Consider the following 26,089-nt stretch of genomic DNA (forward strand, 5'->3'; position numbering starts at 1 on the left):
CCGCCAGAACTTATCAACAACATTGTTCTAAGTATGGACAGGCAGTGCAAAGCCTGCATCGACATTAGGGGTGGCCATATCTCCTACTGAGAACCACCTCTTCCTTTTGTTCCATCTTTGGCAGTGATGCATCTGTATCATGGCAGCCAGTGCTATGTTGCCATTTTTCAATAAAGTCCCTCTGTACCGTTTTGTTTCCGTTGTTGTGTCGGTGTTACTTCATTCATCATTTGTGTACCTCACGAGGTTACTTTGGTATGCTTTTCCCATATGCAGGCCACTCCTATGAGAAGCTACAGGTAAAAACCTGACTTGTCCTTAAATTTTGCACACCAGTGTATTACCGAGTACTACCGGTAGAAAGTCCTCCAGTTTTTTTTTTTTTTTTATGTGGTGGTGTATATTATCTCATCATCCTGAGCACGTTCGTTTAATGCAAGGATAATCGTAATCTGTACTCAGATATCGGTCTCCATTAACAACAACAATAATAATAATAATAATCCCAGAGTCTCTGACTCAAGGAATCACCTACTGAAGGCTAATGACAAAGACACCACAAATTCGACAGAGAACAGACCACGCACCTGTCTCTCAGCAATGTACAAGATACTGACCAGCTGCGTAACTAAGAAGATATCAGATAACTGGAGAGCCAGAATATCATAATCGACAAGCAGCAGAAAGGAAATAAGCAGAAGGAATTGACCAATGACGCTGCAGTTATGAAGCAAGCCTAGAAAAAGCACCGCAACCTGTACACGGCCTATACCGATTACCACAAGGCCTTCGACTACTAGGCCCATAGATGGCAGATAGATATTCTGATCTACAAAGTCGACACAACATTGACAAACTTCCTAGAAACAACCATGGTGAAATGGAAGGCCACCATCAATGTAGAGAACATCACGACCAGACCAACCCCATCAGAAGAGGAATCTTCCAGGGAGATAGATGCCTTGAGCCCACTATTCTTCTGTCTAACGCTCAACTCACTGTCTTTTATTATTTATTTGGTTTTTTTAGGAGCATTAGCAACTAAGGCCATATTGCTCCGGGGATATGCGGTGGTCACGGGCTCGAACCCCGGTCTAATCAAGAAGCGTGTGCTACGCACTGCTGCTCCTGCCCACCTGGCTACAGAGGCGCCAAATCACTGTCTGCCATGCTCAATAACAGAAAATATGGATATATCCTAAAAGAAGGGAAAAATAACCTGTACACCGTTATGCTTGATGTACATGGATGACTCAACTCTATGCCGCCAGCGAGATTCAATCCACCAGCTACTCCGGATCACCGATGAGTTCAGCACTGACATCAGGATGCAATTTGGCCTAGAAAAATGCAAAACCTATGAAAAGGAGGTGCGATTAGCCCAGTGGTTACGACGTCAGACAACCAGTATCATGGACCGAGGTTCAAATCCCGCCACGAAAAAAAAAGAAAATGGCGGGAGGAAAGAAAATCGCGAAAGTCGCTTCATCGGACCCACCTTCCCCAAGGTAAAAGTTACAGCTGAGGTAGAATGGTGCCATCTGCTGCAACTGCCATTAACTACCATCAAACACTGGATGCAAAAGCCATAGTTAAACAGGTCCACCTTCAAAGCTGGATGAAAATGAGAAGTAGAAGTATTGAATATAGTGCCTCGAATGTGGCGTAGGATAAAGTCACTCGCATTCAGGCCTTAGGCAGAGAGAGAGATCTCTTCGAAAAGTCACAGATGGTCTATCGTGGACGACTGTGGAGAAAGTGGCGATGTCTCCCATGTGGCCACGACAATTGTATGACAGGGCATCCAGCCCAACCAACTGGAAGTGCTTTCTGCGCAACTGCGCTGGCGACCACCCAGGAAGAAAGTAGAAGCCAACACATGAAGTGAAGCTGGAACAGATTATGAGATCGATAACGATGATGAAGTGCCGCCAACACCACCCGAAGTCGACCATCGAGAGACTGATCATAGCCTGGAAAGAAGGAGAAGGGGAGACTGACTGACGTCATTGAATAAGAGAGAAGGCAATTAAGAACTTGCTGGATTACTTCCAGGAAAACACAGCACCAATCTACTAAGCGATAAGAGAGTTAGACTAACGGCACACAACGCTCAGCCTTAACAAGGAGACTCCGCTCACACAGATTGGAGAAACAAAGGCAGAAAGATGGGCGAAGAAGGCGCTCTATGGCAGACACGATAATGACCTCCAACAAAACTATGTAGATAAGATGGCTTCTAACACATGGCTCACGAACGGGAATCTCTTTCCTGAGACCGAAGGATTCATTCTCGCCATCGCCCAACAGGTAATCAACACCAGGAAGTAGAGGAAATACGTAAAGGATCCCGGAGTAATAGATGACACATGTCAACGATGCCACCTGGCCCCCAGAAGCAATCCAGCACATCACCGCGAGATACAGAGTGATCACCCAGACACAATACACTCACATACACAGCCAAGATAATACATCAGAAGCTAGGGCAAAAATACCAGTTGATTAAAGAAAGTGTACGGTAATACGGGTATGAATCCCAAGCTATATACTACTCACAAATTATACTGGGACGGTGGCATAGTAACGGATAAGACGATCCCTCACAACAGACCAGACATAACCCTCATCGACAAGAAGGAAAGAACTACCTACCTGATCGATATTGCAGTGCCGAAGACCAGCAACCTCCAGGAAACCTACGAGGAAAATATCAGAAAGTACACAGATCTAAGTCAGGAAGTCAAAGAGATGTGGCATATTGAACACGTAATGACCATCCCTATCACCGTGTCAACCACGGACATGGTGACAAAGAGCCTTCATAAGAACATAGCAACAATAGGTCTCCCAGAGAACACTTCCTGAACACCTGCAGGATAGTCAGAAAGTTCCTCGACCAACAGTAATAATAACAATAACAGTAACCGGGAGCAACCAAACACCCCATGCACTTGAAACCAGTACCCATCACGTGGTGGAAAAATCCCATAAAGGATTAAAAAGAGATAATAATAAAACAATGAGAAATAAATAAATAAATTTCCGTTTATGCTCACTCAAGACGTCCAAAGTCAGAAGAGTTTACAATTTCGTTGAAGCTGTTTATTGCAGCTGATTTACTAGGGGAAACAGCTAAACAATACCGGCACATTTTATGGGAGAAAGGGCTCGATAACGCAGTCTTCGCGTACATGACCCCATGACAGGCTATTTTCAAATAGCCTCTAGAATTGACTCTTTTCAATGGGGAAAATTAAAAAAAAAAAAGTCTGTGCAACAAAGTGCTTCACTTTTTTTTCCTCCCACAAGCATAAAGTAGATGAATCCTGAGATACCGCTGCGCCGAATTGGAAATCGTAATCCTAAATGCTTTATGTATAGCGTCTGAGAAAAATGGCATTAAAGGGAAAGATACGAAGTTAAAATGAATATACAGTTACAGTTTTCTTAAAGTTGTACTGTCTTAAAGCTGGACTGTCTTCTCATACACATTAGTAAATTATTGTGGCCTCAAAATTTAGACTAGATATTGTTAACAGTAGAAAGTTTGGATATATTTGACCAAAACTAGTTTCGTATACGTAGGAATTGGCCAACAGGTGGAGGAAAAGGTGTCTATCTTCAGATGTCAACAAATTCAATAGCATTGCCACTTTCTCACGCAGATTGCAACAGTCCAGTTGCAGTTACTGCCGCTCATCCTGGTACTGTATTGGCTACATTTTCGAATGACAAACAAAAGGTGAGTTGTGTAAATAATATTCCAACGAACACGTCACATTTTTCCTAGTTTGCATTTCGTAAATTCTAAATTTTACCTTTGCTTATATACTGTATATGTTTATATATTTTATATGTTTACGAAATCAAGTAAAAAACCTTTTATCGTAAAGGTAGCAGTGCCGATTGATTTCTCTGGTAAAGCTGATTGATTAATCTTGTAAAAGACAATGTAAATTCATGCTGTCTTTGTATGGATTTTGAGTTAATATTGTTGTAGAATTTCGGGTGTCGGCAGCTTAGGCCATATTGCATCATATGTAATATGTGTTTAAATTTCATGTATTCTGTGGTCAATTTGCTGTTTATCTGGAAGAAAAACCCGAGGTTCCGGGAGAAAAAACCATGCTACCCTCGCATGAAACCGACTAACACAGTGTGTAAAAAATACCCATAAAAATTCCTCGAACTCTGGTCTTTTCCACTGGCTGTCGGGAGGGCGAGGATTACACCAACTACGTTCTCCACGAGGGTTGTTTTTAATGTAGGGTTTAACATATCAGCAATTTAGGACATATTGCTCTGAATATATTTGTAACCTGTATTTGGCCGGTTTGCTGGATGAAAAATCTAAATTTCGGGCGTAAAAACAATGGCACCCTCGCCTGAGACGAGTAATTCAGCCACGTTATGAAAAATGCTTATAATAATTCCTCTCATCATTGACGTGTTTGAATTCAGGTGTTTTCCACCCGGTGGGTGAATGATCCCACAAAGGATCATCCAATAAATTATTAGGTTGGGAAGGGGGGTTGATATTTTAGTCACACCTTTTATTTAATCAAAACGTGATATCTGTATAAAACATCAGTTCAAAAGTGAATCAAAAAGTAACTTCAATTTAAGATTATTATTAAATATAATACCAGAAATTAATAATATAATTTATGAAGCTATTCGCCTAAACTACTATACATTAAGGTAACGTTTCAGGTATCTTACCGATACCCATCATCAGACCGTGCTGTTGGGGGAACAAAAATAGAAAGGGTTACAAAGCCACTACACAAGAACTACGGATCGAGGATAAAAATCTTGGCACAATTCTATTGACTATTGGAATTAATCCCTCACCTATAAATTAACTGCTGGCAGACCTCTTGCCTGTATGCATATCAGGTTTCTGGAAGTATTGGCAAGAGGAGTCTGTCAGCAGGTAAGAGTTTAATCCCTTTGTATTTAATATTTGGTTTAATATTTTGTTCTATTGTAGCAATAATCCAAACTTAGAATTGTTTATTTGAAAATCGTAATTGTAATTATAATATTCATAATATTGATAATTGTGATTGTAATATTAGTAATTGTATTCAAATTTGATGATGGTTATCGGTAAGATACCTGAAACGTTATCTTAATGTACAGTAGTTTAGGCGAATAGCTTAATAAATTATATTATTAATTTCACGTGGCATAAGAGTGGTATTATATTTGGTAATAACCTTAATGGAAAACAACCACGTAACGTCTTTCCCTAACTATAACGGCAATTTATTTAATCTATAATTAAAATGTGGGTTTGGCGATTAAAAATCATTCATTTTACTTCCTTTCAAAAATTAAACATCTGATAACAATGTAACAATGTTTTTCAGTCAATTTAAACTTGTTTACACTTGTTATGTTTATTTGTAAATATTGTTGCACCTTTTACAAGATTGGTTACGATTATTGCACTTCCATACCATGTAGAAATAGCCTGGGTTCAAATCCCACTTAGTCGAGGGATAACTTTTGTTTTCCGCAACCTTAGAGATACGGTATGTCCGGAGTTCAATCTGCAGGTTACTACTTTTCATTATTCTGTATTTAAATGAATTTCCCCAGATGTGATCGATGTTGGTGCCTTTCTGACTATTGGCCAAATTCAATAAAAAGCAAATAATGAAAGATTCCGTGATGTATTTACACTGTGATGTGTTTCAGTAGAAAATACACGTGTAATCGAAGTGAAAAAGAATAATTTCTTTCTTCATACAGTCATGATGGTTCCATCTATTGTTTTGCAATGCTTGAGGTTGTCTCAGTGCTCTAGTAGATTTAAACATCTTGTTACATCGTCCAAATAAGCTACCCTCGCCGGTAACAGTGTTTTATAATCACAGTCCTTCTGGTCAGGGTCCGAATCCCGTCAGGGCAGCTAATAAATTTTTTTTTTTCACATCATGGGCCGAGTTAGTTGGTCTCGGACGAAGGTAGCAACGTTTTTTCCAGGCAACTCCTGGATTTTTTCGTCCATCAAAAGAGGAACACCATAGAACACAACATGTGAGGTGGATGTTGTAACAGGAATAGTATTTCAGGCATTTACTGAAGTCGTGGTACAGAAAGTACCAGAAAACATCTGAAAACAATCTCTAATCATTTAATAAATTAAGATAAGATTATACAGATGACACTATACGCATATTGGAGCTTATTTTTTCACTAATTTTCATTTGAAAGTGATTTGTTTGTTTTATGACAAAACTCCTGTGTTGTCAAAATACACAAAAAATTGCTTATTGTGACAAAATACACTTATCACATTGATATATATTTCATCGGGAATAGGCTTCTTTTTGTTTGACGTTCCAGTTTCCTGATGCAAATCAAGAGAGTACTAGTATTATTATTAGTATTGGTGTTAACCATATATTTTTTAAATTATTATATTAGGGTCCCGTAAATGATTACATATACCCGTTTATGTGTTATGTCTGTAAATCGCGTGTGTTCTCTGGTCGATTTGCCTGTTTTACTGGAAGAAAAACCTCAATTTCTTGGGGAAAAACCTTGCTATGTCTGATGTGTTATGTCTGTAAATTGCGTGTGTTCTCTGGTCGATTTGCCTGTTTTGCAGGAAGTAAAACCTCAGTGTCTTGGGGGAAAACTTTGCTATCTACGCTTGAGACGGACAACTCAGCCACGGAGTGAAAAAAGCCCATTAAAGTTCCTCGCGTCATTGACGGGATTCGAACCTGGGCCTTTTCCACCCGGTGTTACGAGGACGGTGACGATACCACTGTGCTACCACGCAGACTAGTGTTAGCGATATAGTTCGAGCAAGTCACAGGCTTTGGCTGCACTCACCAAAAAAAAAAAAAAAAAGTATAAAATAAAATAGACTAATTATCTGCTTCCCGCCTCACTTATTTAACTGTCCAGTTCACTTCTGAATTTCTTTCAAACTGTAAGCCTCAACTACTAAGGCAACCTGTTCCAGCAATTAACGACTCGGTGGGGAAAAGGACCTGGGGGTAATTGTGCAGGCAGGTATGAAGTTCTCTGAGCAGTGCAGACTGGCAGCAAGAGTAGCTCATGGTGTCTTGTCAATGATATGCAGGAATTTTTCTATCAGGGATAAGGAGGTGATTATTCCCTTGTATAAGTGCATTATAGCCTAAGTTGCTGATGCACCAATAAATCTAACAAATAACAACAACAACATTGCCTTGTATAAGGCAATGGTCAGGCCACACCTTGAGTACTGTATACAGGTCTGGAAGCCTCATTTCAAGAAGGATGTAGAGCTGTTGGAATGAGTACAGAGAAGGGCAACAAGATTAGTGAATGGAACAAAGGGTTGCTCTTAGGAAGAAAGGCTTAAGTTTTGCAAATTACAGTGTCTGGAAACTAGGCACCTGCTACGTGATCTGATTGAGGTGTATAATGCCTTGAAGGGTTTGAACAAGCTCACTGCTGATGGGATTCTTCCTCTTCCTCAGATTACTCACCTGAGGAGACACACTGGTGTTCAAAGAAAGTGCATCACCCCTTAAAATTGTAAAATTGTCGCTCGAATAACGTAAGTATATGGCAATATTTCTTACAGATTGCATCAGATAAGATTGACACGCGTAGGCGATGACGTAATATTGCATCCGCTGTTACTTTCAACTATATAAGCACGCTCTGCAAGAGTTGCAGTCATTCCTTGCTTGTGTCAGGATGGTGAGTTACGTGAGGAAGGATGTTCTTCCCGTCATATTGCTTATATAGTGTCTTGTAATCAGTCGACAGTGAGTAGATTTCTTTCCAAACTCAAGAATATTGGTTCTGCTGATAGGAAAAAGGGAAATAGACGCAAACGAGTCTCTACGGCAAAACAGGACCACGTTTTGAAGCGCTTATGCCTTAAAATCCGTAAAGCTTCTTCGTCTGAGCTGAAGAGATTTGAAAAGAGAATGGGAAGTACATACAGGAGTGGTAGCAAGTGCGGTAACAGGCAGAAGACGTCTCTTCAAAAATGGACTTGTAGCCCGTCGTCCTAAGAAGAAGTCCCTCCTCACACAAAAAATGAAAAAGGCCCGATTAATTTGGTGTAAGGAGTATGGACACCCCCCTCACCCCCAAGCAGTGAAAGTTAGTTATTTTCTCTGATGAGAAGAAATTCAACCTGCATGGCTCTGATGGGAGACAAACAATTCGCCGTAGACGTGGTGAAGAATACCATCCAGACAATATGGTGTCTACAGTAAAATTCCTTACTAGCCAAATGATATGGGGGTGCATTTCGTATTGCGGAGTAGGCCACCTGCAGTTTATAAAAGGTTCCGTAAATGCCAATGGATACTTGGCTAATTGGAAGCCAAATTGCTGCCAACCATTACAGTCCATTTCAACCTGCCAAGTAACTGCATCTTTCAGGATTACTCTGCTCCTTGTCATCGGGCGAAGAGTGCAGTTCTGGGCACTTCTGTAGTTACGTGTTTCCTAATATCACCCCTAATAGGACATTTACACTTGCTTTCTCATTCCAATTGCATGTAGAGACTCTAATCATACTCTTCACAGTCTTCTATCTGTAGATTTATCTCATTATTCCTTTGTTTCCAATTAATTTTAACCTTTGTTTACAACACAGATTCTATGCTGGCAGATGTAACTTCTGACTTTGCAAAAGCTCTTTTTGCGCTCAGGCTGCTTTTGATAAGAACCAAGACCTCGCCACTCTTTCTTTCTTTTTTTTTTTTTTTTTTCTAAATACATCGTTGGGGATGATGAGTTCCATTATCGTACATACGATAATGGAACTCATCATCCCCAATTTCTGGGTGGCACACCAGGTTTCTGGTAGTCCGATTATGCCAGCATTGGTTGTCCTAACCAAGATTTCAAATTTATGAATTTTTTTAAAAACATTTTTGACATTACTGTAGGCACAAAAAAAAAATCTATTATATTAGGGTCACCGTGTAATTTCTTACTTATACCCGAATTTGTGTCTGAAAATTTCGTGTGTTCTCCGGTCGCTTTGCCCGTTTTGCTGTAGTTTCTGGGGGGGAAAAAACTCGTTATCTACGCCTGCGACTGACTAACCCAGCCAATGAGTGATCAAAGCCCATTAAAGTTCCTCGTTCCATCACGGTAGGAAAAGTCCCGGGTAAAACTCTCATTACCCGGGACTTTTCCGCCTCGTATGGGGAGAAGGATACACTGTGCTACAACCTCAGATTACTGTAGGCACAGTTAAGATTAAGTATTCTTCTATTATTTATTACCCTACCCTGACACACCCTCTGAAATTACTTTGGCTTGTGTCCCTAGCTTTATCTTCCCACTCATGAAGCGTTACCACACTCAGAAAATCTTGCCAACATCGTTTGTACCGTCAATAAACAAGAATTCTTGAGATGTGTGCAAGCATTACTTTGACCCATATCATCAGAAAATGCAAGTATATTACCCTACTTACTCCCTCTAACTAGCTGTTTCCCTGAACTCTTAAGGAATCTTCAATGATATTAGCAAACCCTTGCACCACCTTTGTTCAATTGAATACCGTCCCTACAAAATAGATTCCTTCTACTTACAAGTGCCAGCCACGCAGAGATCCTCAAGTCTTAAGTTAATCCAAAAGGCTTTCAGCTTATAATCCCTCCTAACCCATCTAGACAGAATTGCAGACATATAAACATTCTGACCTAACTGGCAATATTTTTCGGCATGGTCGTGTATACAGGGTGTTTCAGTTAAACGTTTCAGAACTTCTAAGAGGGGTAGGGTACATCCTGACAACTCGAAATCATATAGCAATGTGGGGTCGGAAATGCTTTCCTGAAGCGGTGTTGTACACAGAAGCACCATAAAGAAAAGAGACCGTAAGTGAGAAATCGTTTTAATAATACATGAAAAGAAGCAAAAGGTACATGGATTAAAGTAAGTGTTCGAAGTTTCTTCCACGGGCTACAATGCACGCCTGACATCTCCGACGCCTGGACATCCGAACATTCTGGAATACTCCAGGCGAATTTCGAATTTCTTGAACAAGAACGCCAAGTTAGTAGGATGGATGATTACACGAACGCAGAGTTAGCCGATATGCATTTGGTGTACGGGGCTGCAAATTGTAGTGGGCCAGCCGCACAGCATTTGTACGCGGAACGATATCCGACGAGGCGTATTCCCAGTCATAATTTCTTTGCAAGACTGCACCAGAGGTTAGCTGAGAGAGGTTCATTTGAAAGAGCTGACAGGGACAGGGTAAGAACAGCACGGACTCCAGCCGTCGAACAGAATGTGCTGCAGCATGTACAGGGGAAACGAGTACACGAAGTCTAGCAAACGCAGTCGGGGTTTCCCATTGCAGCGTCTGGAGGATTCTCCGAGAACAAGACATGCATCCGTTTCACGTGCAGCGTGTCCAGACACAGCAACCGGAGGATTATGCACCTCGTATTGCTTTCGCACAGTGGTACCTTGGAAAATGTGCTACAAATCCCCTTTTTCCTGCTGAAGTGTTGTTTTCCGATGAGGCATCCTTCACAAGGGAAGGAATTTTCAACACGCATAACGACCATATCTGGGCGGTCGAGAACCCGCATGCAATACGACGTCGTGCAGCACAGATTCGATTTTCGGTCAATGTATGGGCCGGTATTATGGGAGATCACCTCATCGGACCTTACCTGTTACCGTGTCGTCTAACCGGACCTATCTACTTGATCTTTCTGCAGCAAGTATTGCCACAACTTTTGAGAGATGAACAGATTTCTGCATCGACGCAACAGACAATGTGGTTCCAACACGATGGAGCCCCTGCCCATTATAGCGGAGATGTTCGTAACTACCTGGATGTCACATTTGGTCAACAGTGGATCGGACGTGGTGGTCCCGTGCGTTGGCCTGCTCGGTCACCCGACCTATCATGTCTTGATTTTTATTTCTGGGGTCATATGAAATCGCTAGTTTATGACACCCTGTTGACAATGCTGAGGAGCTGGTTGCAAGAATCGCAGTAGCTGCCGAAGAAATTCGAAATTCGCCTGGAGTATTCCAGAATGTTCGGATGTCCATGCGTCGGAGATGTGAGGCGTGCATTGTAGCCCGTGGAAGAAACTTCGAACACTTACTTTAATCCATGTACCTTTTGCTTCTTTTCATGTATTATTAAAACGATTTCTCACTTACGGTCTCTTTTCTTTATGGTGCTTCTGTGTACAACACCGCTTCAGGAAAGCATTTCCGACCCCACATTGCTATATGATTTCGAGTTGTCAGGATGTACCCTACCCCTCTTAGAAGTTCTGAAACGTTTAACTGAAACACACTGTATATTCAACAAATGGTCAGGTCGTGTTCGTTTACCTTCGTTAATACCCACATGAAGAATAAGCTTTCTTTATTTCCCTTAAAATCTGACAGTCGGTTGGTAGCATCATCAATTGTTACTCTCGGCAAACACACCCTAGTTCTGGTATACTTGTCATTACAAAAGATGTTACCGTTTCTAAAACTAAATAAAACTAAATCTCCTTCAACCAGGGAAGTATGCACTTCACTGTTCTTTTCTTGGACTCGAATCGGAGGAGCATCACTTGACAGGTCAAGAGATACTTGAGTTCCTGACGAGTTCTCAAGTTACATTTGTTTCTAGGGTAAGCACTCGTTTCTTCAGTCACTCAAATTCTTCTAGTAATGTACCATGTTTCAATTTGACATCAGTACACTCGTTACATCAGGTGCAAAGAAATGACTCGCCAGTTGAGTTTGTCTACTACACTGGACTCAAAATACATGCCACAAGCTACACAAACGAGAAGTCATGACCCATATCGGAAATGCCCTAGGTATATCCGTTTTAGTTATGGCATTCTTGCATGTTGCATTGAAAGAGGACCTTGTAGCAACCATTATTTAGGTAAAATTTTATCTTAAGAAAGAACAAGTATTGGGAATCATTTTATATATTTAAATAATCTATGGTACTATACAGATAATTACTCTCACTTGTTCCGTAAATTCCGTTGATGCATAATTTCAGGTTCTGGAAGGTGCACAGGTTATAGATATTCAGTGTAATGGACAAGGTGATGGAATTGGAACTCCAACGCCCTTTATTAGCGGGAACCCTGAAACTGTGATTAAATGCGAAGCTCCTGGAAGAGATGATGCCATTCACAGCAGAACTCATTATGTCGAACACCAAGAAGGCTCCTCCATTGAAAACGAATCCAAAGATTTGACCTACACGCCTTTGACGACACGTGATCAATCACAACACGTGGCCATGGTAAGTTTTCTTCTGCACCTAGTCCCTGATACATTTAATCTCTGTTTTTAATAAAAGCGAAATGCCACTGTTTTATCTTTATTTTCTGTTCTTTTAGCATTCGGGCCATTTCGAGACTCCACGTATCTCGCATTTCCAGAATCCAGCTTTGACCAACTCCTCGACACCTTTAGCAATAGTACCAACACCATATCAGTTGCATCGCACGCCTACTATTTATAGTACTTCTGGAATCGCCAATCCTTTGAGTACATCATTTCCACATCCCTCGCTACCAATAGGTCACCCTAGAGCTCACATAGGCTCCACTCCCACCGCTCAGCACATGGCATCTCCGTGGTCTCCCTACGCACAAGTAAGTATAATCACTGTTTCATATGCTAATTGTTTCATTGGCTTTTTTATTGGGCAATGGTTGTTCTAATGAATGAATAGTGGGTGGGGGCTGCTTTGATTCTATGAACGGATGTATATATAGATACAGAAGAGTGTAGATTTTATGTGGTGGTGGTTGCGAAGTGCACAGAGTGGATTCATTTGCGCAGTGTGCTCTAATGCCATTTTACATTACTCATATAAGGAGCACCTCCAAGTGAAATTTCTGAAGAGAACAAAAAAAAATTATGATATTAGGTTCCCCCGTAAATGATTACATCTACTCATGTATTTATTTGGAAGAGAAGTGTCCAGAATCAATGGACACTGCTCTTCGTGGGCTAATGTTATTAGTGGAGATCCCCAGGGTTCAGTGTTTGGGTCCGTTGTTGTTTTCTGTATTCATTAATGATATTGATGATGGTACATCAGGCTTAATGTCCAAGTTTGCAGACGATACGAGGGTCGGCAGGGTTCTTAATGACACTAATGACAGTACGCTGCTGAAACAGGATCTAGAAAAGTTGAGTAGATGGCAACTGACGTTTAACATTGACAAGTGTAAAGTACTACATATGGGAAGCAGTAACCCCAGAGTAACGTATCAATTCTGTGGTACTACACTGACAGAGGCACAGAGTGAAAAGGACCTGGAGGTAATTGTGCAGGCAGATATGAACTTTTCTGAGCAGGCAGTGCAGACGGTCTGCAAGAGTAGCTCATGGTGTCTTGTGAACGATATACAGGAATTCTTCTAGAAGGGATAAAGAGGTGATCATCCCCTTGTGTAAGGCAATGGTCAGGCCACACCTTGAGTACTGTATACAGATCTGGAGGCCTCATTTTAAGAAGGATGTAGAGCTATTGGAACGAATACAGAGAAGGGCAACAAGATTAGTGAATGGAACAAAGGGTTGCTCTTACGAAGAAAGGCTTAAGTTTTGCAAAGTACAGTGTCTGGAGCTAGGCACCTGCGAGGTGATCTGATTGAGGTGTATAAACCTTGAATGGTTTGAGCATGTCAGTGCTGCTGGGATTCTTTCTCTTGCTCAGAATAATCGCCTGAGAGAGTATAAATTGAAATTGAGGAAAGACAGCTGTAGGATAGATGTACAGAAGTTTGCCTTTAGCCAGCAGGTAGTTAATTACTGGAACAAACTTCCACCTGTCTTACGAAAAAAAACCCAGTTTCTGTGGGAAAAAACCTTGCTACGCTTGAGACCGACTAACTCAGCTATGGAGTTAAAAAATTTCACTATAGTTCCTCGCGTCATCAATGGGAGGAACTATAGTGGAATTTTTTAACTCGGGCCTTTTCCATCTGATGTAGGGACGGTGGCGATAGCACTGTGCTACTCGCGCAGACTCTGAGGAGAACAAGTCGGGCAAACACCATATGGGTGGTCATTTTTCCACAGATCTGCGCAACCTGAATAAGGCACGATGTGCCTTATTCAGGTTGCACAGATCTGTGGAGAAATGACCAGCACATTGTGCCCTGCTATTAACGTAGCAGTTATGAGGCTGGTTCGCCATGTAGGAAAATCCCACGAAGAGGTAGTGAAAGCAGTAAATGTTATTGTTGGTATTGTATGAATCAAGCAGACTGTAGCCGAGTGGTGAATACAAGTACAGATATATGCATGATGCGCATTTGAAGACACGTTCTGCCACAAAATATGGCAATATTCTTGTGATCTGCATCGCGTAAATTCCTTTGTCCCATATGTCTCGTCTCGGATTATAAACAAATAATTTATTTATTTATATAATTCTTTGTAAATAAATTGATATTAATTTAGTATAATATAATACTCCAGTGGTCTAATATAGTTAGGGAAAGACGTTACGTGGTTGTTTTCCATTAAGATTATTACTAAAAATATTGCCGCTCTTGTGCCGCGTGAGATAGTCGATTATTAAGCTGGTCTCCTGAACTGCTATACATGGGGGTGACGTTTCAGGTATCTTATGAAATGTTACCTTAGAATCGTTAAGATACCTGAAATTCCCCCAATTCACGGGGGTGAAGCGGGTGGTTATTTGTTTGTTTTGGTTTTTTTAGGAGAATTAGCAACTAAGACCATATTGCTCCGGGGATATGCGGTGGTCATTCCCTGACCTTTCCGCATCCTCCGTATTTGGTGCTCGCGGGCTTGAACCCCGGTCTAATCAAGAAGCGTGTGTGCTGCTCCTGCCCATCTGGCTACGGAGGCGCCACGGGTGATTATAGAGCTGTGGGTTTGGCTTCTGTTGCGGGGAAAATAATGGAGTCACTGGTTAAGGAGATGATACAGGATCACCTATACGAGTCAGAAGTAATAATTCAGACACAGATTGGGTTTGTAAATTCGACGTCTTGGCTGGTCTGACCAATTTGATTGGATATTATGTTGTGGCCACAATGGAACTGGATGCAAAAAATAAGTTTGATATCATAAATTTGGATTTCAGGAAATCTTTTGATACTGTTGCACATGGAAGACTGCTGTACAAATTGGAGCGGTATGGCATTAAGGGCAAGTTATCGCAATGGATAAAGGAATGGTTGAGTGGGAGACGACAGATAGTGGTAATAAACGGACACTGCTCTACGTGGAATAATGTTATTACCAGAGTCCCCCAGGGTTCAGTGCTGGGTCCATTGTTGTTTTGTGTATTTGTCAATGATATCGATGAAGGTATATCAGGCTTAATGTCCAAGTTTTCAGATGATACAAAGGTTGGCAGGGTTGTTAATGACAGTATGCTACTGCAACAGGATCTAGAACAGTTAGGCAGACGGGCTGAGAAATGGCAACTGAAGTTTAACATTGAAAAATGAAAAGTACTCCATATGGATAGCAGTAACCCAAGAGAAATGTACCAACTGTGTGGTACTACACTCAGAGAGGTGGAGAATAAAAAATACCTGGGGGTAATTGTGCAATCAGATATGAAGTTCTCTGAGCAGTGCATAAGAGCTGCCAGAGCAGGTCATGGAGTTTTGTCAATGATAAATAGGAATTTTGCTAGCAGAGACAAGGAGGTGATTATCCCTTTGTATAATGCAATGGTCAGGCCACACCTTGAGTACTATATACAGGTCTGGAGGCCTCATTTTAGGAAGGATGTAGAGTTGCTAGAACGAGTACAGAGAAATGCCGATTGGTGAGAGGAACAAAGGGGTGCGCTTACGAAGAAAGGCTTAAGTTCTGCAAGTTGCAGCATCTGGAGACTAGGCACCTGCGAAGTGATCTGATCGAGGTGTATAAGGCCTTGAACTGTTTGAGCAGTCTCAATGCTGATGGGATACTTCTGCTTGCTGAAATTAAGAACCTGAGGAGGCATAGATTCAAATTGAGGAAAGACAGTTGTAGAATAAATGTGCGGAAGTTTGCCTTTAACCAGTGGGTAGTTGATTGCTGGAACAGACTTCCATCTGTTGTTGTGGAAGTTGATAGCTTAACTAAATTTAAGGCTGAACTAGACGAACATTTGGAGTGACCTGATGGGTGAAATGGGAAGGGTTTTTTTTTTTTTTTTTTTTGGCTTCTGCTGTATAAGCTTGCTTTCTTGCATCACATGCCTCAACTAATGCTAATGCCTTATGTATAGTGGTTTGGGCGAGTGGCTTAATAAACTGTATTATTGATTTTGCGTGGTGTAGGAGTGATGATGTTTTTAGTAATAATCTTAATTTTTAGTTATACTCCAGTGGATTTTCCTTTTGGATTTGTATTGTCTGGTGCACTGTTGAAACCAACCTGGACATGCTATTGATGGTATATTTGTTAATACTGAATCTTGCCCTTTTAACGGAGTGTGATGGGGTGAATTTTGCTCCATTACCTTTGGACTCTTTCCTCAAAGAAGACAGGAATGTCCCTGACGAGCATGTTTTGTCTACTGATCCTGATACCAGGATGGGATTTTTGGTAAGATGCCAGGCGCCGGTCACACAACATGAGGACGGAACAGAGCACAAACACTACACGCACATGACCGGATTTCGCGCAAGCTCACCACAAGAAGTATAAAAGCAGCTAATGGGGGAAACCCTGGGCTCTGAAACAACTACACTCAGCATGAATTGTTGAGGAGGCTTCCATCCTGCAGTGGGTTGATAATGGCTGCACTTTACCTTTACCTTTTACCTATAAAGACCAAACATTTAGGAACATTGAATGTTGGTGCTTTCATTTGAACAATTCTTATATTAATTGATATTTATGAACTGCGTTTATCATGTAAACAATTCATTCCTACTTGCCCATATACAATTTTAAGCTGATTCTCGTTCTAATTTATATTTAACTGAGCTTTCTATTGCATTAGCATTAGCAAAGGCATACATGCAAGAAAGCAAGCTTATGCAACATCAGCCAAAAAAAAAAAAAAACCCCTCCCATTTCACCCTTCCATTCGTTCGGAATGCCTGTCCAGCTCAGCCTTAAATTTATTTAGGCTATCAACTTCCACAGCAAAGGATGGAAGTTTGTTCCACCAATCAACTCCCCGCTGGCTAAAGGCAAAATTCAGCACATCTATTCTACAACTGTCTTTTCTCAATTTGAATCTGTGCCGTCTCAGGTTCTTAATCTGAGGAAGAGGAAGAATCACATCAGCATTCAGCTTGCTCAACCTATTCAAGGCCTTATACACCTCAATCACCTCGCAGGTGCCTACTCTCCAGGCGCTGCAATTTGCAGAACTTAAGCTTTACTTGGTAAGAGTACCCCTTTGTTCCCCTCACAATCTTGTTACCCTTCTTTGTACTCGTTCTAGCAACTCTACATCCTTCCTAAAATGAGTCCTCCAGACCTGTACATAGTACTCTAGGTGTGGCCTGACCATTGCCTTGTATAACGAGATAATCACCTCCTTTTCCTTGCTAGCAAAATTCCTATATATCAATGACAAGACTCCATAACCTACCCTGGCAACCCGTCTGCACTGCTCAGAGAACTTCATATTTGACTGCCCAATTACCCCCAGGTGTTTTTCGCTTTCCATTTCCCTGAGTGATAGTTATTATAGTTATTGTGCTCTGTAAGGCGTTTTTTCCCGATCTTTATTGTTTGGTCGTTCGATATGTAGTAACTTTACATTAATTGTATTAAAACTAAACCAATGTGTGCAAAATATTAACCTCCATTTTCAAATATGTGTGTAACAGCTTATATATTCGAAGGCGATATCTGTCCAGCAAGCTTTCAGCACCTCACGATTAGTGAAACACTGCAGAAACTTTTTAAATTGGTGAACTTCATTGGATGATTTAGTTTGAGATGGCTTTCCAGTGTCAAACGAGAGTTTTATTGCCTGTTAACTGCTTGCTGACGTTTCACATTCAGGCCAACCAGAGTTGTGCGCTTGTGTTCATGCGATGGCATACACAGGATATGCGGTACCACAAAAATAACAATATTCTGTTTACCACACTGTTTTGAAGTGCGCTAATGTTTCCCTGGAAATGATTTTCATCGTTACCATACTTTGAAATCATTCCTGCCCATGAAAAATAGTGGTACATCATTCACCCTACGAGTTACTTGTAGTTCAAAAGAATAAAGCTGGCTTTAGATGAAATCCGAGGAGAGAAATATAAGTATAAGAACGGTTTCATTTTTCTGTTTAAACAATTTTTCTGCCAAGCATCTTGAAGATTCCAAACGAGTAACTTAAAAAAACATGAGTCGCTTGTAATGGTGTGCTTCATTTGTTATTACATGGTGTTACATGTTATTCTTGTTATTACATTAAATGTAATTTTGTGCCTATCATAATGCTGATTTATTTATACTGAAAATACTTTTTATACGTAGTATGAATAGTATGATGTTTGGTTTTCTTACTTTGTTATTATTTATTATATATATTTTTTTACACTCAGTCTTCACAGGGAGTCTTTGGTACGCCTGTAGTTTCCACTACAAATATCGGAACGGCATCAATTAGCTCGAGTGTGTCTTTGAATAGTAGTGGAGAAGAAGGACAGAATTCCTCACCGGAATATCCACGGTTAGTTTTTGTTATCAGATTTTCTAACATCAAACATTTCATTTATCTTTGAATGACATGACTTACACCAGCCAAAACATTATGATCACCCAACTAATATGATGGTCTCCACGTGCAGCCAAAACATTATGACCACCTAACTAATATTATGTTGGTCCTCCACGTGCAGGCAAAATAGCCTGTACCCGGCGAGGCATGGACGCTACAAGATTTCTAAATGTATCGTCGTATCTGGTACCAACACGTAACCAGCAGATCCTTTAACTCCTGTAAGGTCTGTGGTTGAGATGCTGCAGATTGGAGATGCTGTTCCAACACAAACCACAGATGCTCGATGGGATTGATGTCTGGGGATTTTGAAGGCCAGGGCAATACCTGGAAGTCTTCCTTATGTTTCGCGAACAAGTCTCGAACAATCCAGGGGGGGGGGTGTGGCATGGTGCATTATCCTGCTAAAAGACTGCACCTCCAGAGGGGAAGACTGTTGCCATGAAAGGATGTACCTGTTCAGCAGTGATGTTTAGGTAGGTGGTAGACGTCAGAGTGCCCGGCACATGGATAACTGGATCCAGGGTATCCCAGCAGAACATCGCCCAAAGCATGACACTGCCGTCACTGGCTTGCTTTCGTCCCACAGTGCATCCAGGCGCCATCACTTCCCCAGGTAAACGACGCACACGTACCCGGCCGTTCACATGGTGCAACAGGAAACGTGATTCGTCAGACCAGCGACCTTCTTCCAATCACTCAAGGTCCAGTTTCGATGCTCGCGTGTCCATTGTAGGTGCTATCGCTGGTGAACCGTGGTTTGCATGGGCACTCGAAGCGGCCTATCGCTACGCAGGGTTCGATGTACTGTGTGTGTTGTGACACATTACTCCCATCACCAGCATTCCAATTACCGTCGAGTTGCGCTACAGTCGCCCTACTGTTTCTACGTACCATCCAGGAGAGCCTTCGCTCACCTCGAGCATCGATGAGCCGTGGTCGTTCAACACCCCGCCGGCGGTTCGTGGGTTTCCCCTCCTTGGACCACTTTCGGTAGGTACCAACCGCGGCTGACCATGAACATCCCGCCAGCTGTGTCGTTTCGGATATGCTCCGACCCAGTCGTCTGGTCATTAAAATTTAGCCTTTCCCATCTGAAGAACAAGAGTAGCACTGATTAACGGAGCTCAGTATCAGGTGTTTTTTATACCGTGTCCGGACCCGAGCATGCGCCGTTATTCATCTGCAGTTGCTTCGATTTGCATAATGACTCGTTGGTCATAATGTTTTGGCTCATTGGTTTATGTCATGGTGTTCTCAGATAAATCAAATATTTCAATAAAAATAGTATTTAGCAGCTTTTATTAAAAATCTTCCTTCCGGTTGTTAAGGTCTTTTTATGCATCTGCTGATTTCTTTTCTCCCTGTTTAGGGCCCCGCACAATACTCCGAACGCTGGTGAAATGTCGCTGGATATGACTGGCGGAGTTCAGAGGTTAACTGTGCCCGGTGAAGGCCAAATGGCTCAATATGTTGGACCTTTGGATAGTATGCGTTATTTTGTCCCATTCAATGGACGAGAGAATCACAACGAAAAGGAAAGGCGAAGAAGGTACACAATAAAGGGAAAAATGCAGTAATTGCAGCCATTTTTTGATAAGTACATTATTATTGTTAAAGTCTTTTTAGTTTTCTTACATCTATTGAAATATTTTGCGTTACATAGCTGTCGTGAAGCACGGGAAATGTTATTCGTGCGAAGACATGATCCCTGTGCATTCAGTAGCATTTTCAGACACGTGGACAATTTTCATAGCCGCAATTGATTTGCAAAACAGTAAATGTGATTATCGCTTCACTTCTTCAGCCGAATGTGGATATTCCTGCACATTAAAAATTCCACACGAAATAATCATTCCAAATCCGATGAGAACGGACTGTGTAGCTATAAATTGTTCATTATATCGACTCGAGATGACCGTATGATAAAAATATTCTCTAAGGAAATGAACAGAATTTGTTGAAAAACTATTTCTTGCATACGAGTAACTCCCTGATTAAAGATTTTAGAATAAAGTTCTTGAACCTGTTCACCGTGTTGTCATGAAAGGCTAGTTTGACAATTCCAGCATATGAAACAGTATTCCCTCGAGGGCAGCACACTGTACATAGCCACCGTTTTCTTAAGTTTTTAATGTTCAAACATCGGACTATGTCATCAGTGTTTCTTGTCGAGGTATATTTTGCTTTCCCTGCTCTGCTGTGAAGAATGCAAAAAAATGAAGCTAAATTATAATGCTTGCAATTCTTGGCGAGCGTACATTCTAACTCTTCTCTCTCACTTCATCCCCCCCCCCCTTCAAGCTGGAGTTGAAAGCGTTCTTGTAGGTGAACATGATCAAAGACGAACGAAACGTGGGCTATTCCTGCTCCGGACAATCAATCTCAACGCTTTCACCGAATCCAAGAATCAGATTAAGAACTTACTTTTACAGGATCCTACTATACTCAGCGATTCGTTGTGACCGAGAAAGTCATGGCGGAGGTGTTCTTCTCCTTTGGTATCGCAGTTTGAAATTAATTAGTTCAGGTACTTTCGCCATGTCGAAGGAATTCAAAAAATCTAGTTTTGTGTTGCTTCTTTTAAAAGTCGCTTTATCTTCTCCCCGTTTTACATTCTGCTGTTTCGGATCTTGACCGCAGCTTAGACAATCTTATAACTGAAATCTCGTCATCTGCTCACGTCATTATTTTAATCTCCCGCGAATTTATCTCACCTCCTCATCTTCTGGATTCAGCCTCTCTCCAGCCCGTCAACACGACAACAAAACTCAGCTTGTATCAGTATCGATTTTTTTTTTCACTCAGGGTTTAAAATGCTTGCACTTAGTTTTTTGGAACGAATTCATTAAGCCGGAAGTGATTCCTAACATAATTCAATTTGATCATAAAGCCATATACCTACTTCCGCTTTTCATAGGTTCAAAGAAATAAGAGCCGTGTGTGAAAAAATAGTCTTTATAAGGGTTATATTTCCTCTGTCATCACCAGCGCTACTCATCGGAATGACCTTAGACCTCAAAATATCGCTTGAAAAAACCAAACAAATACTTCTAAAAGGTAATTTGGACATAAGAAGACGTCCACAAATCAAAATTAACACAATCACTATAAAAATGGTAACAGAACTAAAATATCTTGGAGTGGTCTTTGATTCAAAATTAACTTTTTACCCCCATTTGATCTACTTGGCGAAGAAAGTGCGAAATTATGCAGGTATGATTGCCAGGATCAGTCGAGCAGACTGGGGACTCAAAAGAAAGACTCTGACAATCATATACCGTGCAATATTCCTACCTGTTATCACCTATGGAGCCGGTGCGTGGTTCATCCGCTCGGCCATAGTAAGAAATAGGAATAAATTAGAATCGATACAAAGGACAATACTACTCACTATTACCAGAGCATGTCGCACAGTAAGCACACCTGCACTACAGTTGCTGGCCGGAACTCTCCCACTTTACCTGGAAGTAGCCAAAAGAGGCTTATATTATAGATTTAAAAAGGGCATACCCACAGAATTTCTGGGGATAGCCCTTGATACAACCAATACGTTCAATGATGAAAGAAAAAGAATAGCCACAAAGCTCCACGAGCTATGGCAAACAAAGTGGGAGCAGGAAACCAGAGGTCTGGTCACCAAACGGTTTCTGCCACTGGTGTCAATGGTTAGCCCAAAGCCACCTAAGTGGTATGCCCCTGGACTTTTTACAACATTTATATTGACAGGGCACGGCTCCCTAAAGGCGAAACTAACCTCCTTAGGCCTGACCGATGACCCAAACTGCACCTGTGGCGAAAGTGAAGACTGGGCACACATTCTCTATGAATGTATAATATATGACATCCCCAGAACAGAGCTAATAGCACAGATTGGTCCCCTTCCCAGGGGAGAAGAACATCTCTTCATCATAGAAGAGCAAAATTATAAAGCTTTTACATCTTTCACACAGAAAGTTTTCGAAATGCGCAGAGCAATGCAAAGAATGGCAATTCAGCCCCCCCCAGCAGTTAAACAATAATCAATAGTAAAATTGCCCAAGTTTCCCACCACGCCCAGATGATGACTTAAAAACTGTTAGGGTAGCAGTATTCTGCACCCTGACAGAAACCTGACATAACAAAACTCCCCATGACTACCATGCCATGTGTAGGAACCTGGGGCCCCAAACCAATGTAGGGGAGGAGGATGGGAATGCATGCAGAGAAAGTGAATGGGAGTGAGCAGAAGAGCAAATGTAATTGGCCGAAAGAATACAAAGTTAAAAATAACTTACATTACTTTATATATACTGTACCAACAAACATTTACAAACCACATAAACACTATCACTGCATTCTCCCCTGGCCTGCAAAAAAAAAAAAAACCTTGCAGCTAGGCCTGCACCACAACTGAAGAATAACAGTAAGTTGCGGTGCCCAGAGAGTGCAGTGCAGAAAGAAAGAGTCGAATAAATGAGATGAGAGCTAGAAGAATGAATAAAAGTGCAAGCGTGAGAGAAAAGAACACAAACCACAAATGCTAAGTTAAGTACACACTAACCCTGGTTTTAATTAGTATTTAAATTTACGCTACCCATCATTGCATCCCCTCCTGGTGTGTGAGAAAAAGATGAATGAGTTGAGTGAAATAAAACAAAAAATAAATAAATAAAATAATAAATAAATTTAAAAAAAATATATATATATAAAAAAATTATACAATAAGAAAAAAGTATAAAAAAAATAAATAAATAATAATAAAAAAATAAAAATAATAAATAAATAAAATAAAAATAAAAAAAAAAGAATGCAAGTAGAGTGAGAATGCACATTACGAATGAAGTAAATGTGTGTGTCTCCCCCCCTTCACCTGGTAGGTTCCCCATTGCCAGCTAACATATCCCACTCCCAGAGGGGGATGGGCAGCTGGACCTTCATACCGGATTCGACACTCCTTGGACATGACACCGACGAAGACATTCTGCGGCTTTGCTGCCAACACGCCATTGGCGATCCGAACTGGGTGCTCTAACCTGGTTCCCTTTAAAACCCATCCCCGGGCAGGGAATGGAGGAGACGGATCTCTGTCTCCTCTCCTCCCTGTCTACCCCCCATATTTCGCCTGGTGGGGCTCGTCTCCACTGACCTCTTTGGGGATGCCTACTCTATCCGTCCCTATTCTTCTATCTGTTTCCTCCCCAGTCTTCAATCTCCTCCCCCTCCTCTCTCTCTCACTAAATCGACCTAGTACACCCCTTAAAAATGCCGCCAAATTATAACCAACATCTAAATTCTACCGGTTTTGTGCAAATCTCTAAGATATCTAACACTATCAGCTTTTATCTAGCGTTACATGTCTAAATTTAATAACATCAAAATTTTGCCCTACCTATTTGGCCTTTAACACATCTCTTTAGTGTTCAACCCTAACCAGCGATTTCCTAACAGCAATCCCATTAAGCATTAATGTCAAATGCATAAACTTTTTTTTTTTTTTTTTAAATAGGCCCTGGCCACTGAAATCCCAGGAAACTATGTGGCAGGATGCCAGAGCAAATTGTTGTGATACTGGATACACCCGGCTAGCCTCCACGTGGCAGGGTATGGGCAACGTCGGGCCCCACTAGGGGCCTGGCGGCCAATTAGCCGGATAAACAATGGGCACAACATATCACACTGCACAGACACGACCCACACACTTTCAAGTCTCTGGCTTGACAGTGTACTGTCCTCGATACAGTGAAACACACGCTGAGATGGAAGAAATCCCAGGTGCCGTCTGACACGAACATACCTTATGACCTTAGACCATTTTGGAATATGGTCAACAATATGAGATCTTCGACTACAGTTACGATCTTGTCATTAAAGCTTGCTGACCACATTATTACAGATGTCGCTGAAATTGCCCACGAATTCTCAGAATATTATAAATCTCTCTAGAACGTTCACGACATCACTAATTATGATTCCTCTCTATTTACGTGTAACGATGTTATCTCTGCGGTCCAAATTGAAGAGCCTGATCTCATTGCTGGTGTTGAGCACTTGAAAAAAGACTACTCGCAGGGAACTGATGGAATTCCTCATATATTCTGGAAAAGAGCAATCCGTGTGCTCTGTCCTTATGTTCTTCGCTTAGTTAATCAATATTTAGCCAGTGGAATTTATCCCCCTTCAAGTCTGGGTTTATTCTCCCTCTTTATAAAAATGGCAGAAGATTCTACCAAGAATTAAATTGGCTTGCGAAAATCGCGCTGTTTGCTGTAAACTTTCCGGTTTCGCAAAGTCTCTTCTTATGCCACGCCAACGCGGATTTAGGCACCGCGGTTCAGTCACATCCAATCTTTTGTTTTGGCAAACTGTTTTGCTGCAACTAGACGCCAGCCTCACATTTGAGGTTGTACACAGACATATCAGGAGCGTTCGACTCGGTGTCTCATAGTTTACGTAAGTAACTGTTTTTCTGTGGATTCAGAGATCCCATTTTAACTTGGACCATAGTTATTTAGCCAATGCAGCTATAAAGTTTTAATCAATGGAACAAAGTCTTCTCTTTTCACACAACACTAGTCCCGTGGAGTTCCTCTCTTGGCCCATTACTTTGTAATCTTGGTCTAGCCTATTTCCTAAAGAATTCATTCTGACGTTTGTTTTTTATTTTTTATTATTATTTTTTTTAGCATATGCTGATTATGTTAAATTTTTTTATGGTAGTCAATAATTTCGCTCACTTTCAATCTTTGCAAGGAGCTTTAAATATTTTCTGTTTTTGCATTAAAAATAACTTTTGTATCAACATTATCTAAATGCTGCGTGATGTCTTTTCCCGATCTTCACACTCGTCTTACGGCATATGACTACTCTGTCAACTGTATAAAGATCCCCTATAAAGATCTTGGTGATCTCCACCTAACGACAGTTTCGTTGCCCACTTTTAAAAACATCACTCAGAGGCTTTCAAATGCTTAGCCTGTTAAAAAGACCTTTTGTAACTCTAGACTCTTCTCTTTACAGAATGTTCTTTACTGCGCTAGTTCTGCCCATCTTGATTTTTGTGGCCATGATTTGGTCTCCTCGCTCGGAACCCGCTTATAATTTCCCTCAAAAAATTCAGGAGGAGGAGGAGGCTATTAAACAAATGCTTAACTAGATGGTGATATTTTCTTTTATTAATATATCTTTATTGCAATCAGTGAATAGAATGGATTACATAGAGGAGTGGTGCCCTCTCCTCAATACCCATAACAGCAAAAATGCTAAGGGTTTAACATATTGAACTGAAGATTACAAAGAAAGTTATTTACAGAGTACTGTATATGTATTTAGATGTTTTTTTTTGTCTTTTTTTTTTAAACCGCGATGGTCATCAGAATGTCGTGCTTGCCGGATCACTGCTCTTGG

General features: G+C 41.1%; 1 protein-coding gene across 1 annotated transcript in view; it reads left to right on the forward strand.

Annotated features, from left to right (window-relative positions):
- Positions 1-26,089, forward strand: part of ric8a (ric8 guanine nucleotide exchange factor A) — a 257,931-nt gene that overhangs the window by 16,336 nt on the left and 215,506 nt on the right. Inside the window, exons 2-6 of the mRNA XM_090383331.1 lie at positions 3,575-3,745; positions 12,029-12,277; positions 12,375-12,632; positions 18,528-18,655; positions 20,076-20,255. Coding sequence (XP_090239457.1) covers positions 3,575-3,745; positions 12,029-12,277; positions 12,375-12,632; positions 18,528-18,655; positions 20,076-20,255 — 986 coding nt within the window. The remainder of the gene's footprint in view (positions 1-3,574; positions 3,746-12,028; positions 12,278-12,374; positions 12,633-18,527; positions 18,656-20,075; positions 20,256-26,089) is intronic.

This window comes from Mastigoproctus giganteus, chromosome 10, assembly GCF_048544385.1.
Source record: "Mastigoproctus giganteus isolate SK-2022 chromosome 10, ASM4854438v1, whole genome shotgun sequence".
Classification (NCBI taxonomy): Eukaryota; Metazoa; Arthropoda; class Arachnida; order Uropygi; family Thelyphonidae; genus Mastigoproctus; species Mastigoproctus giganteus.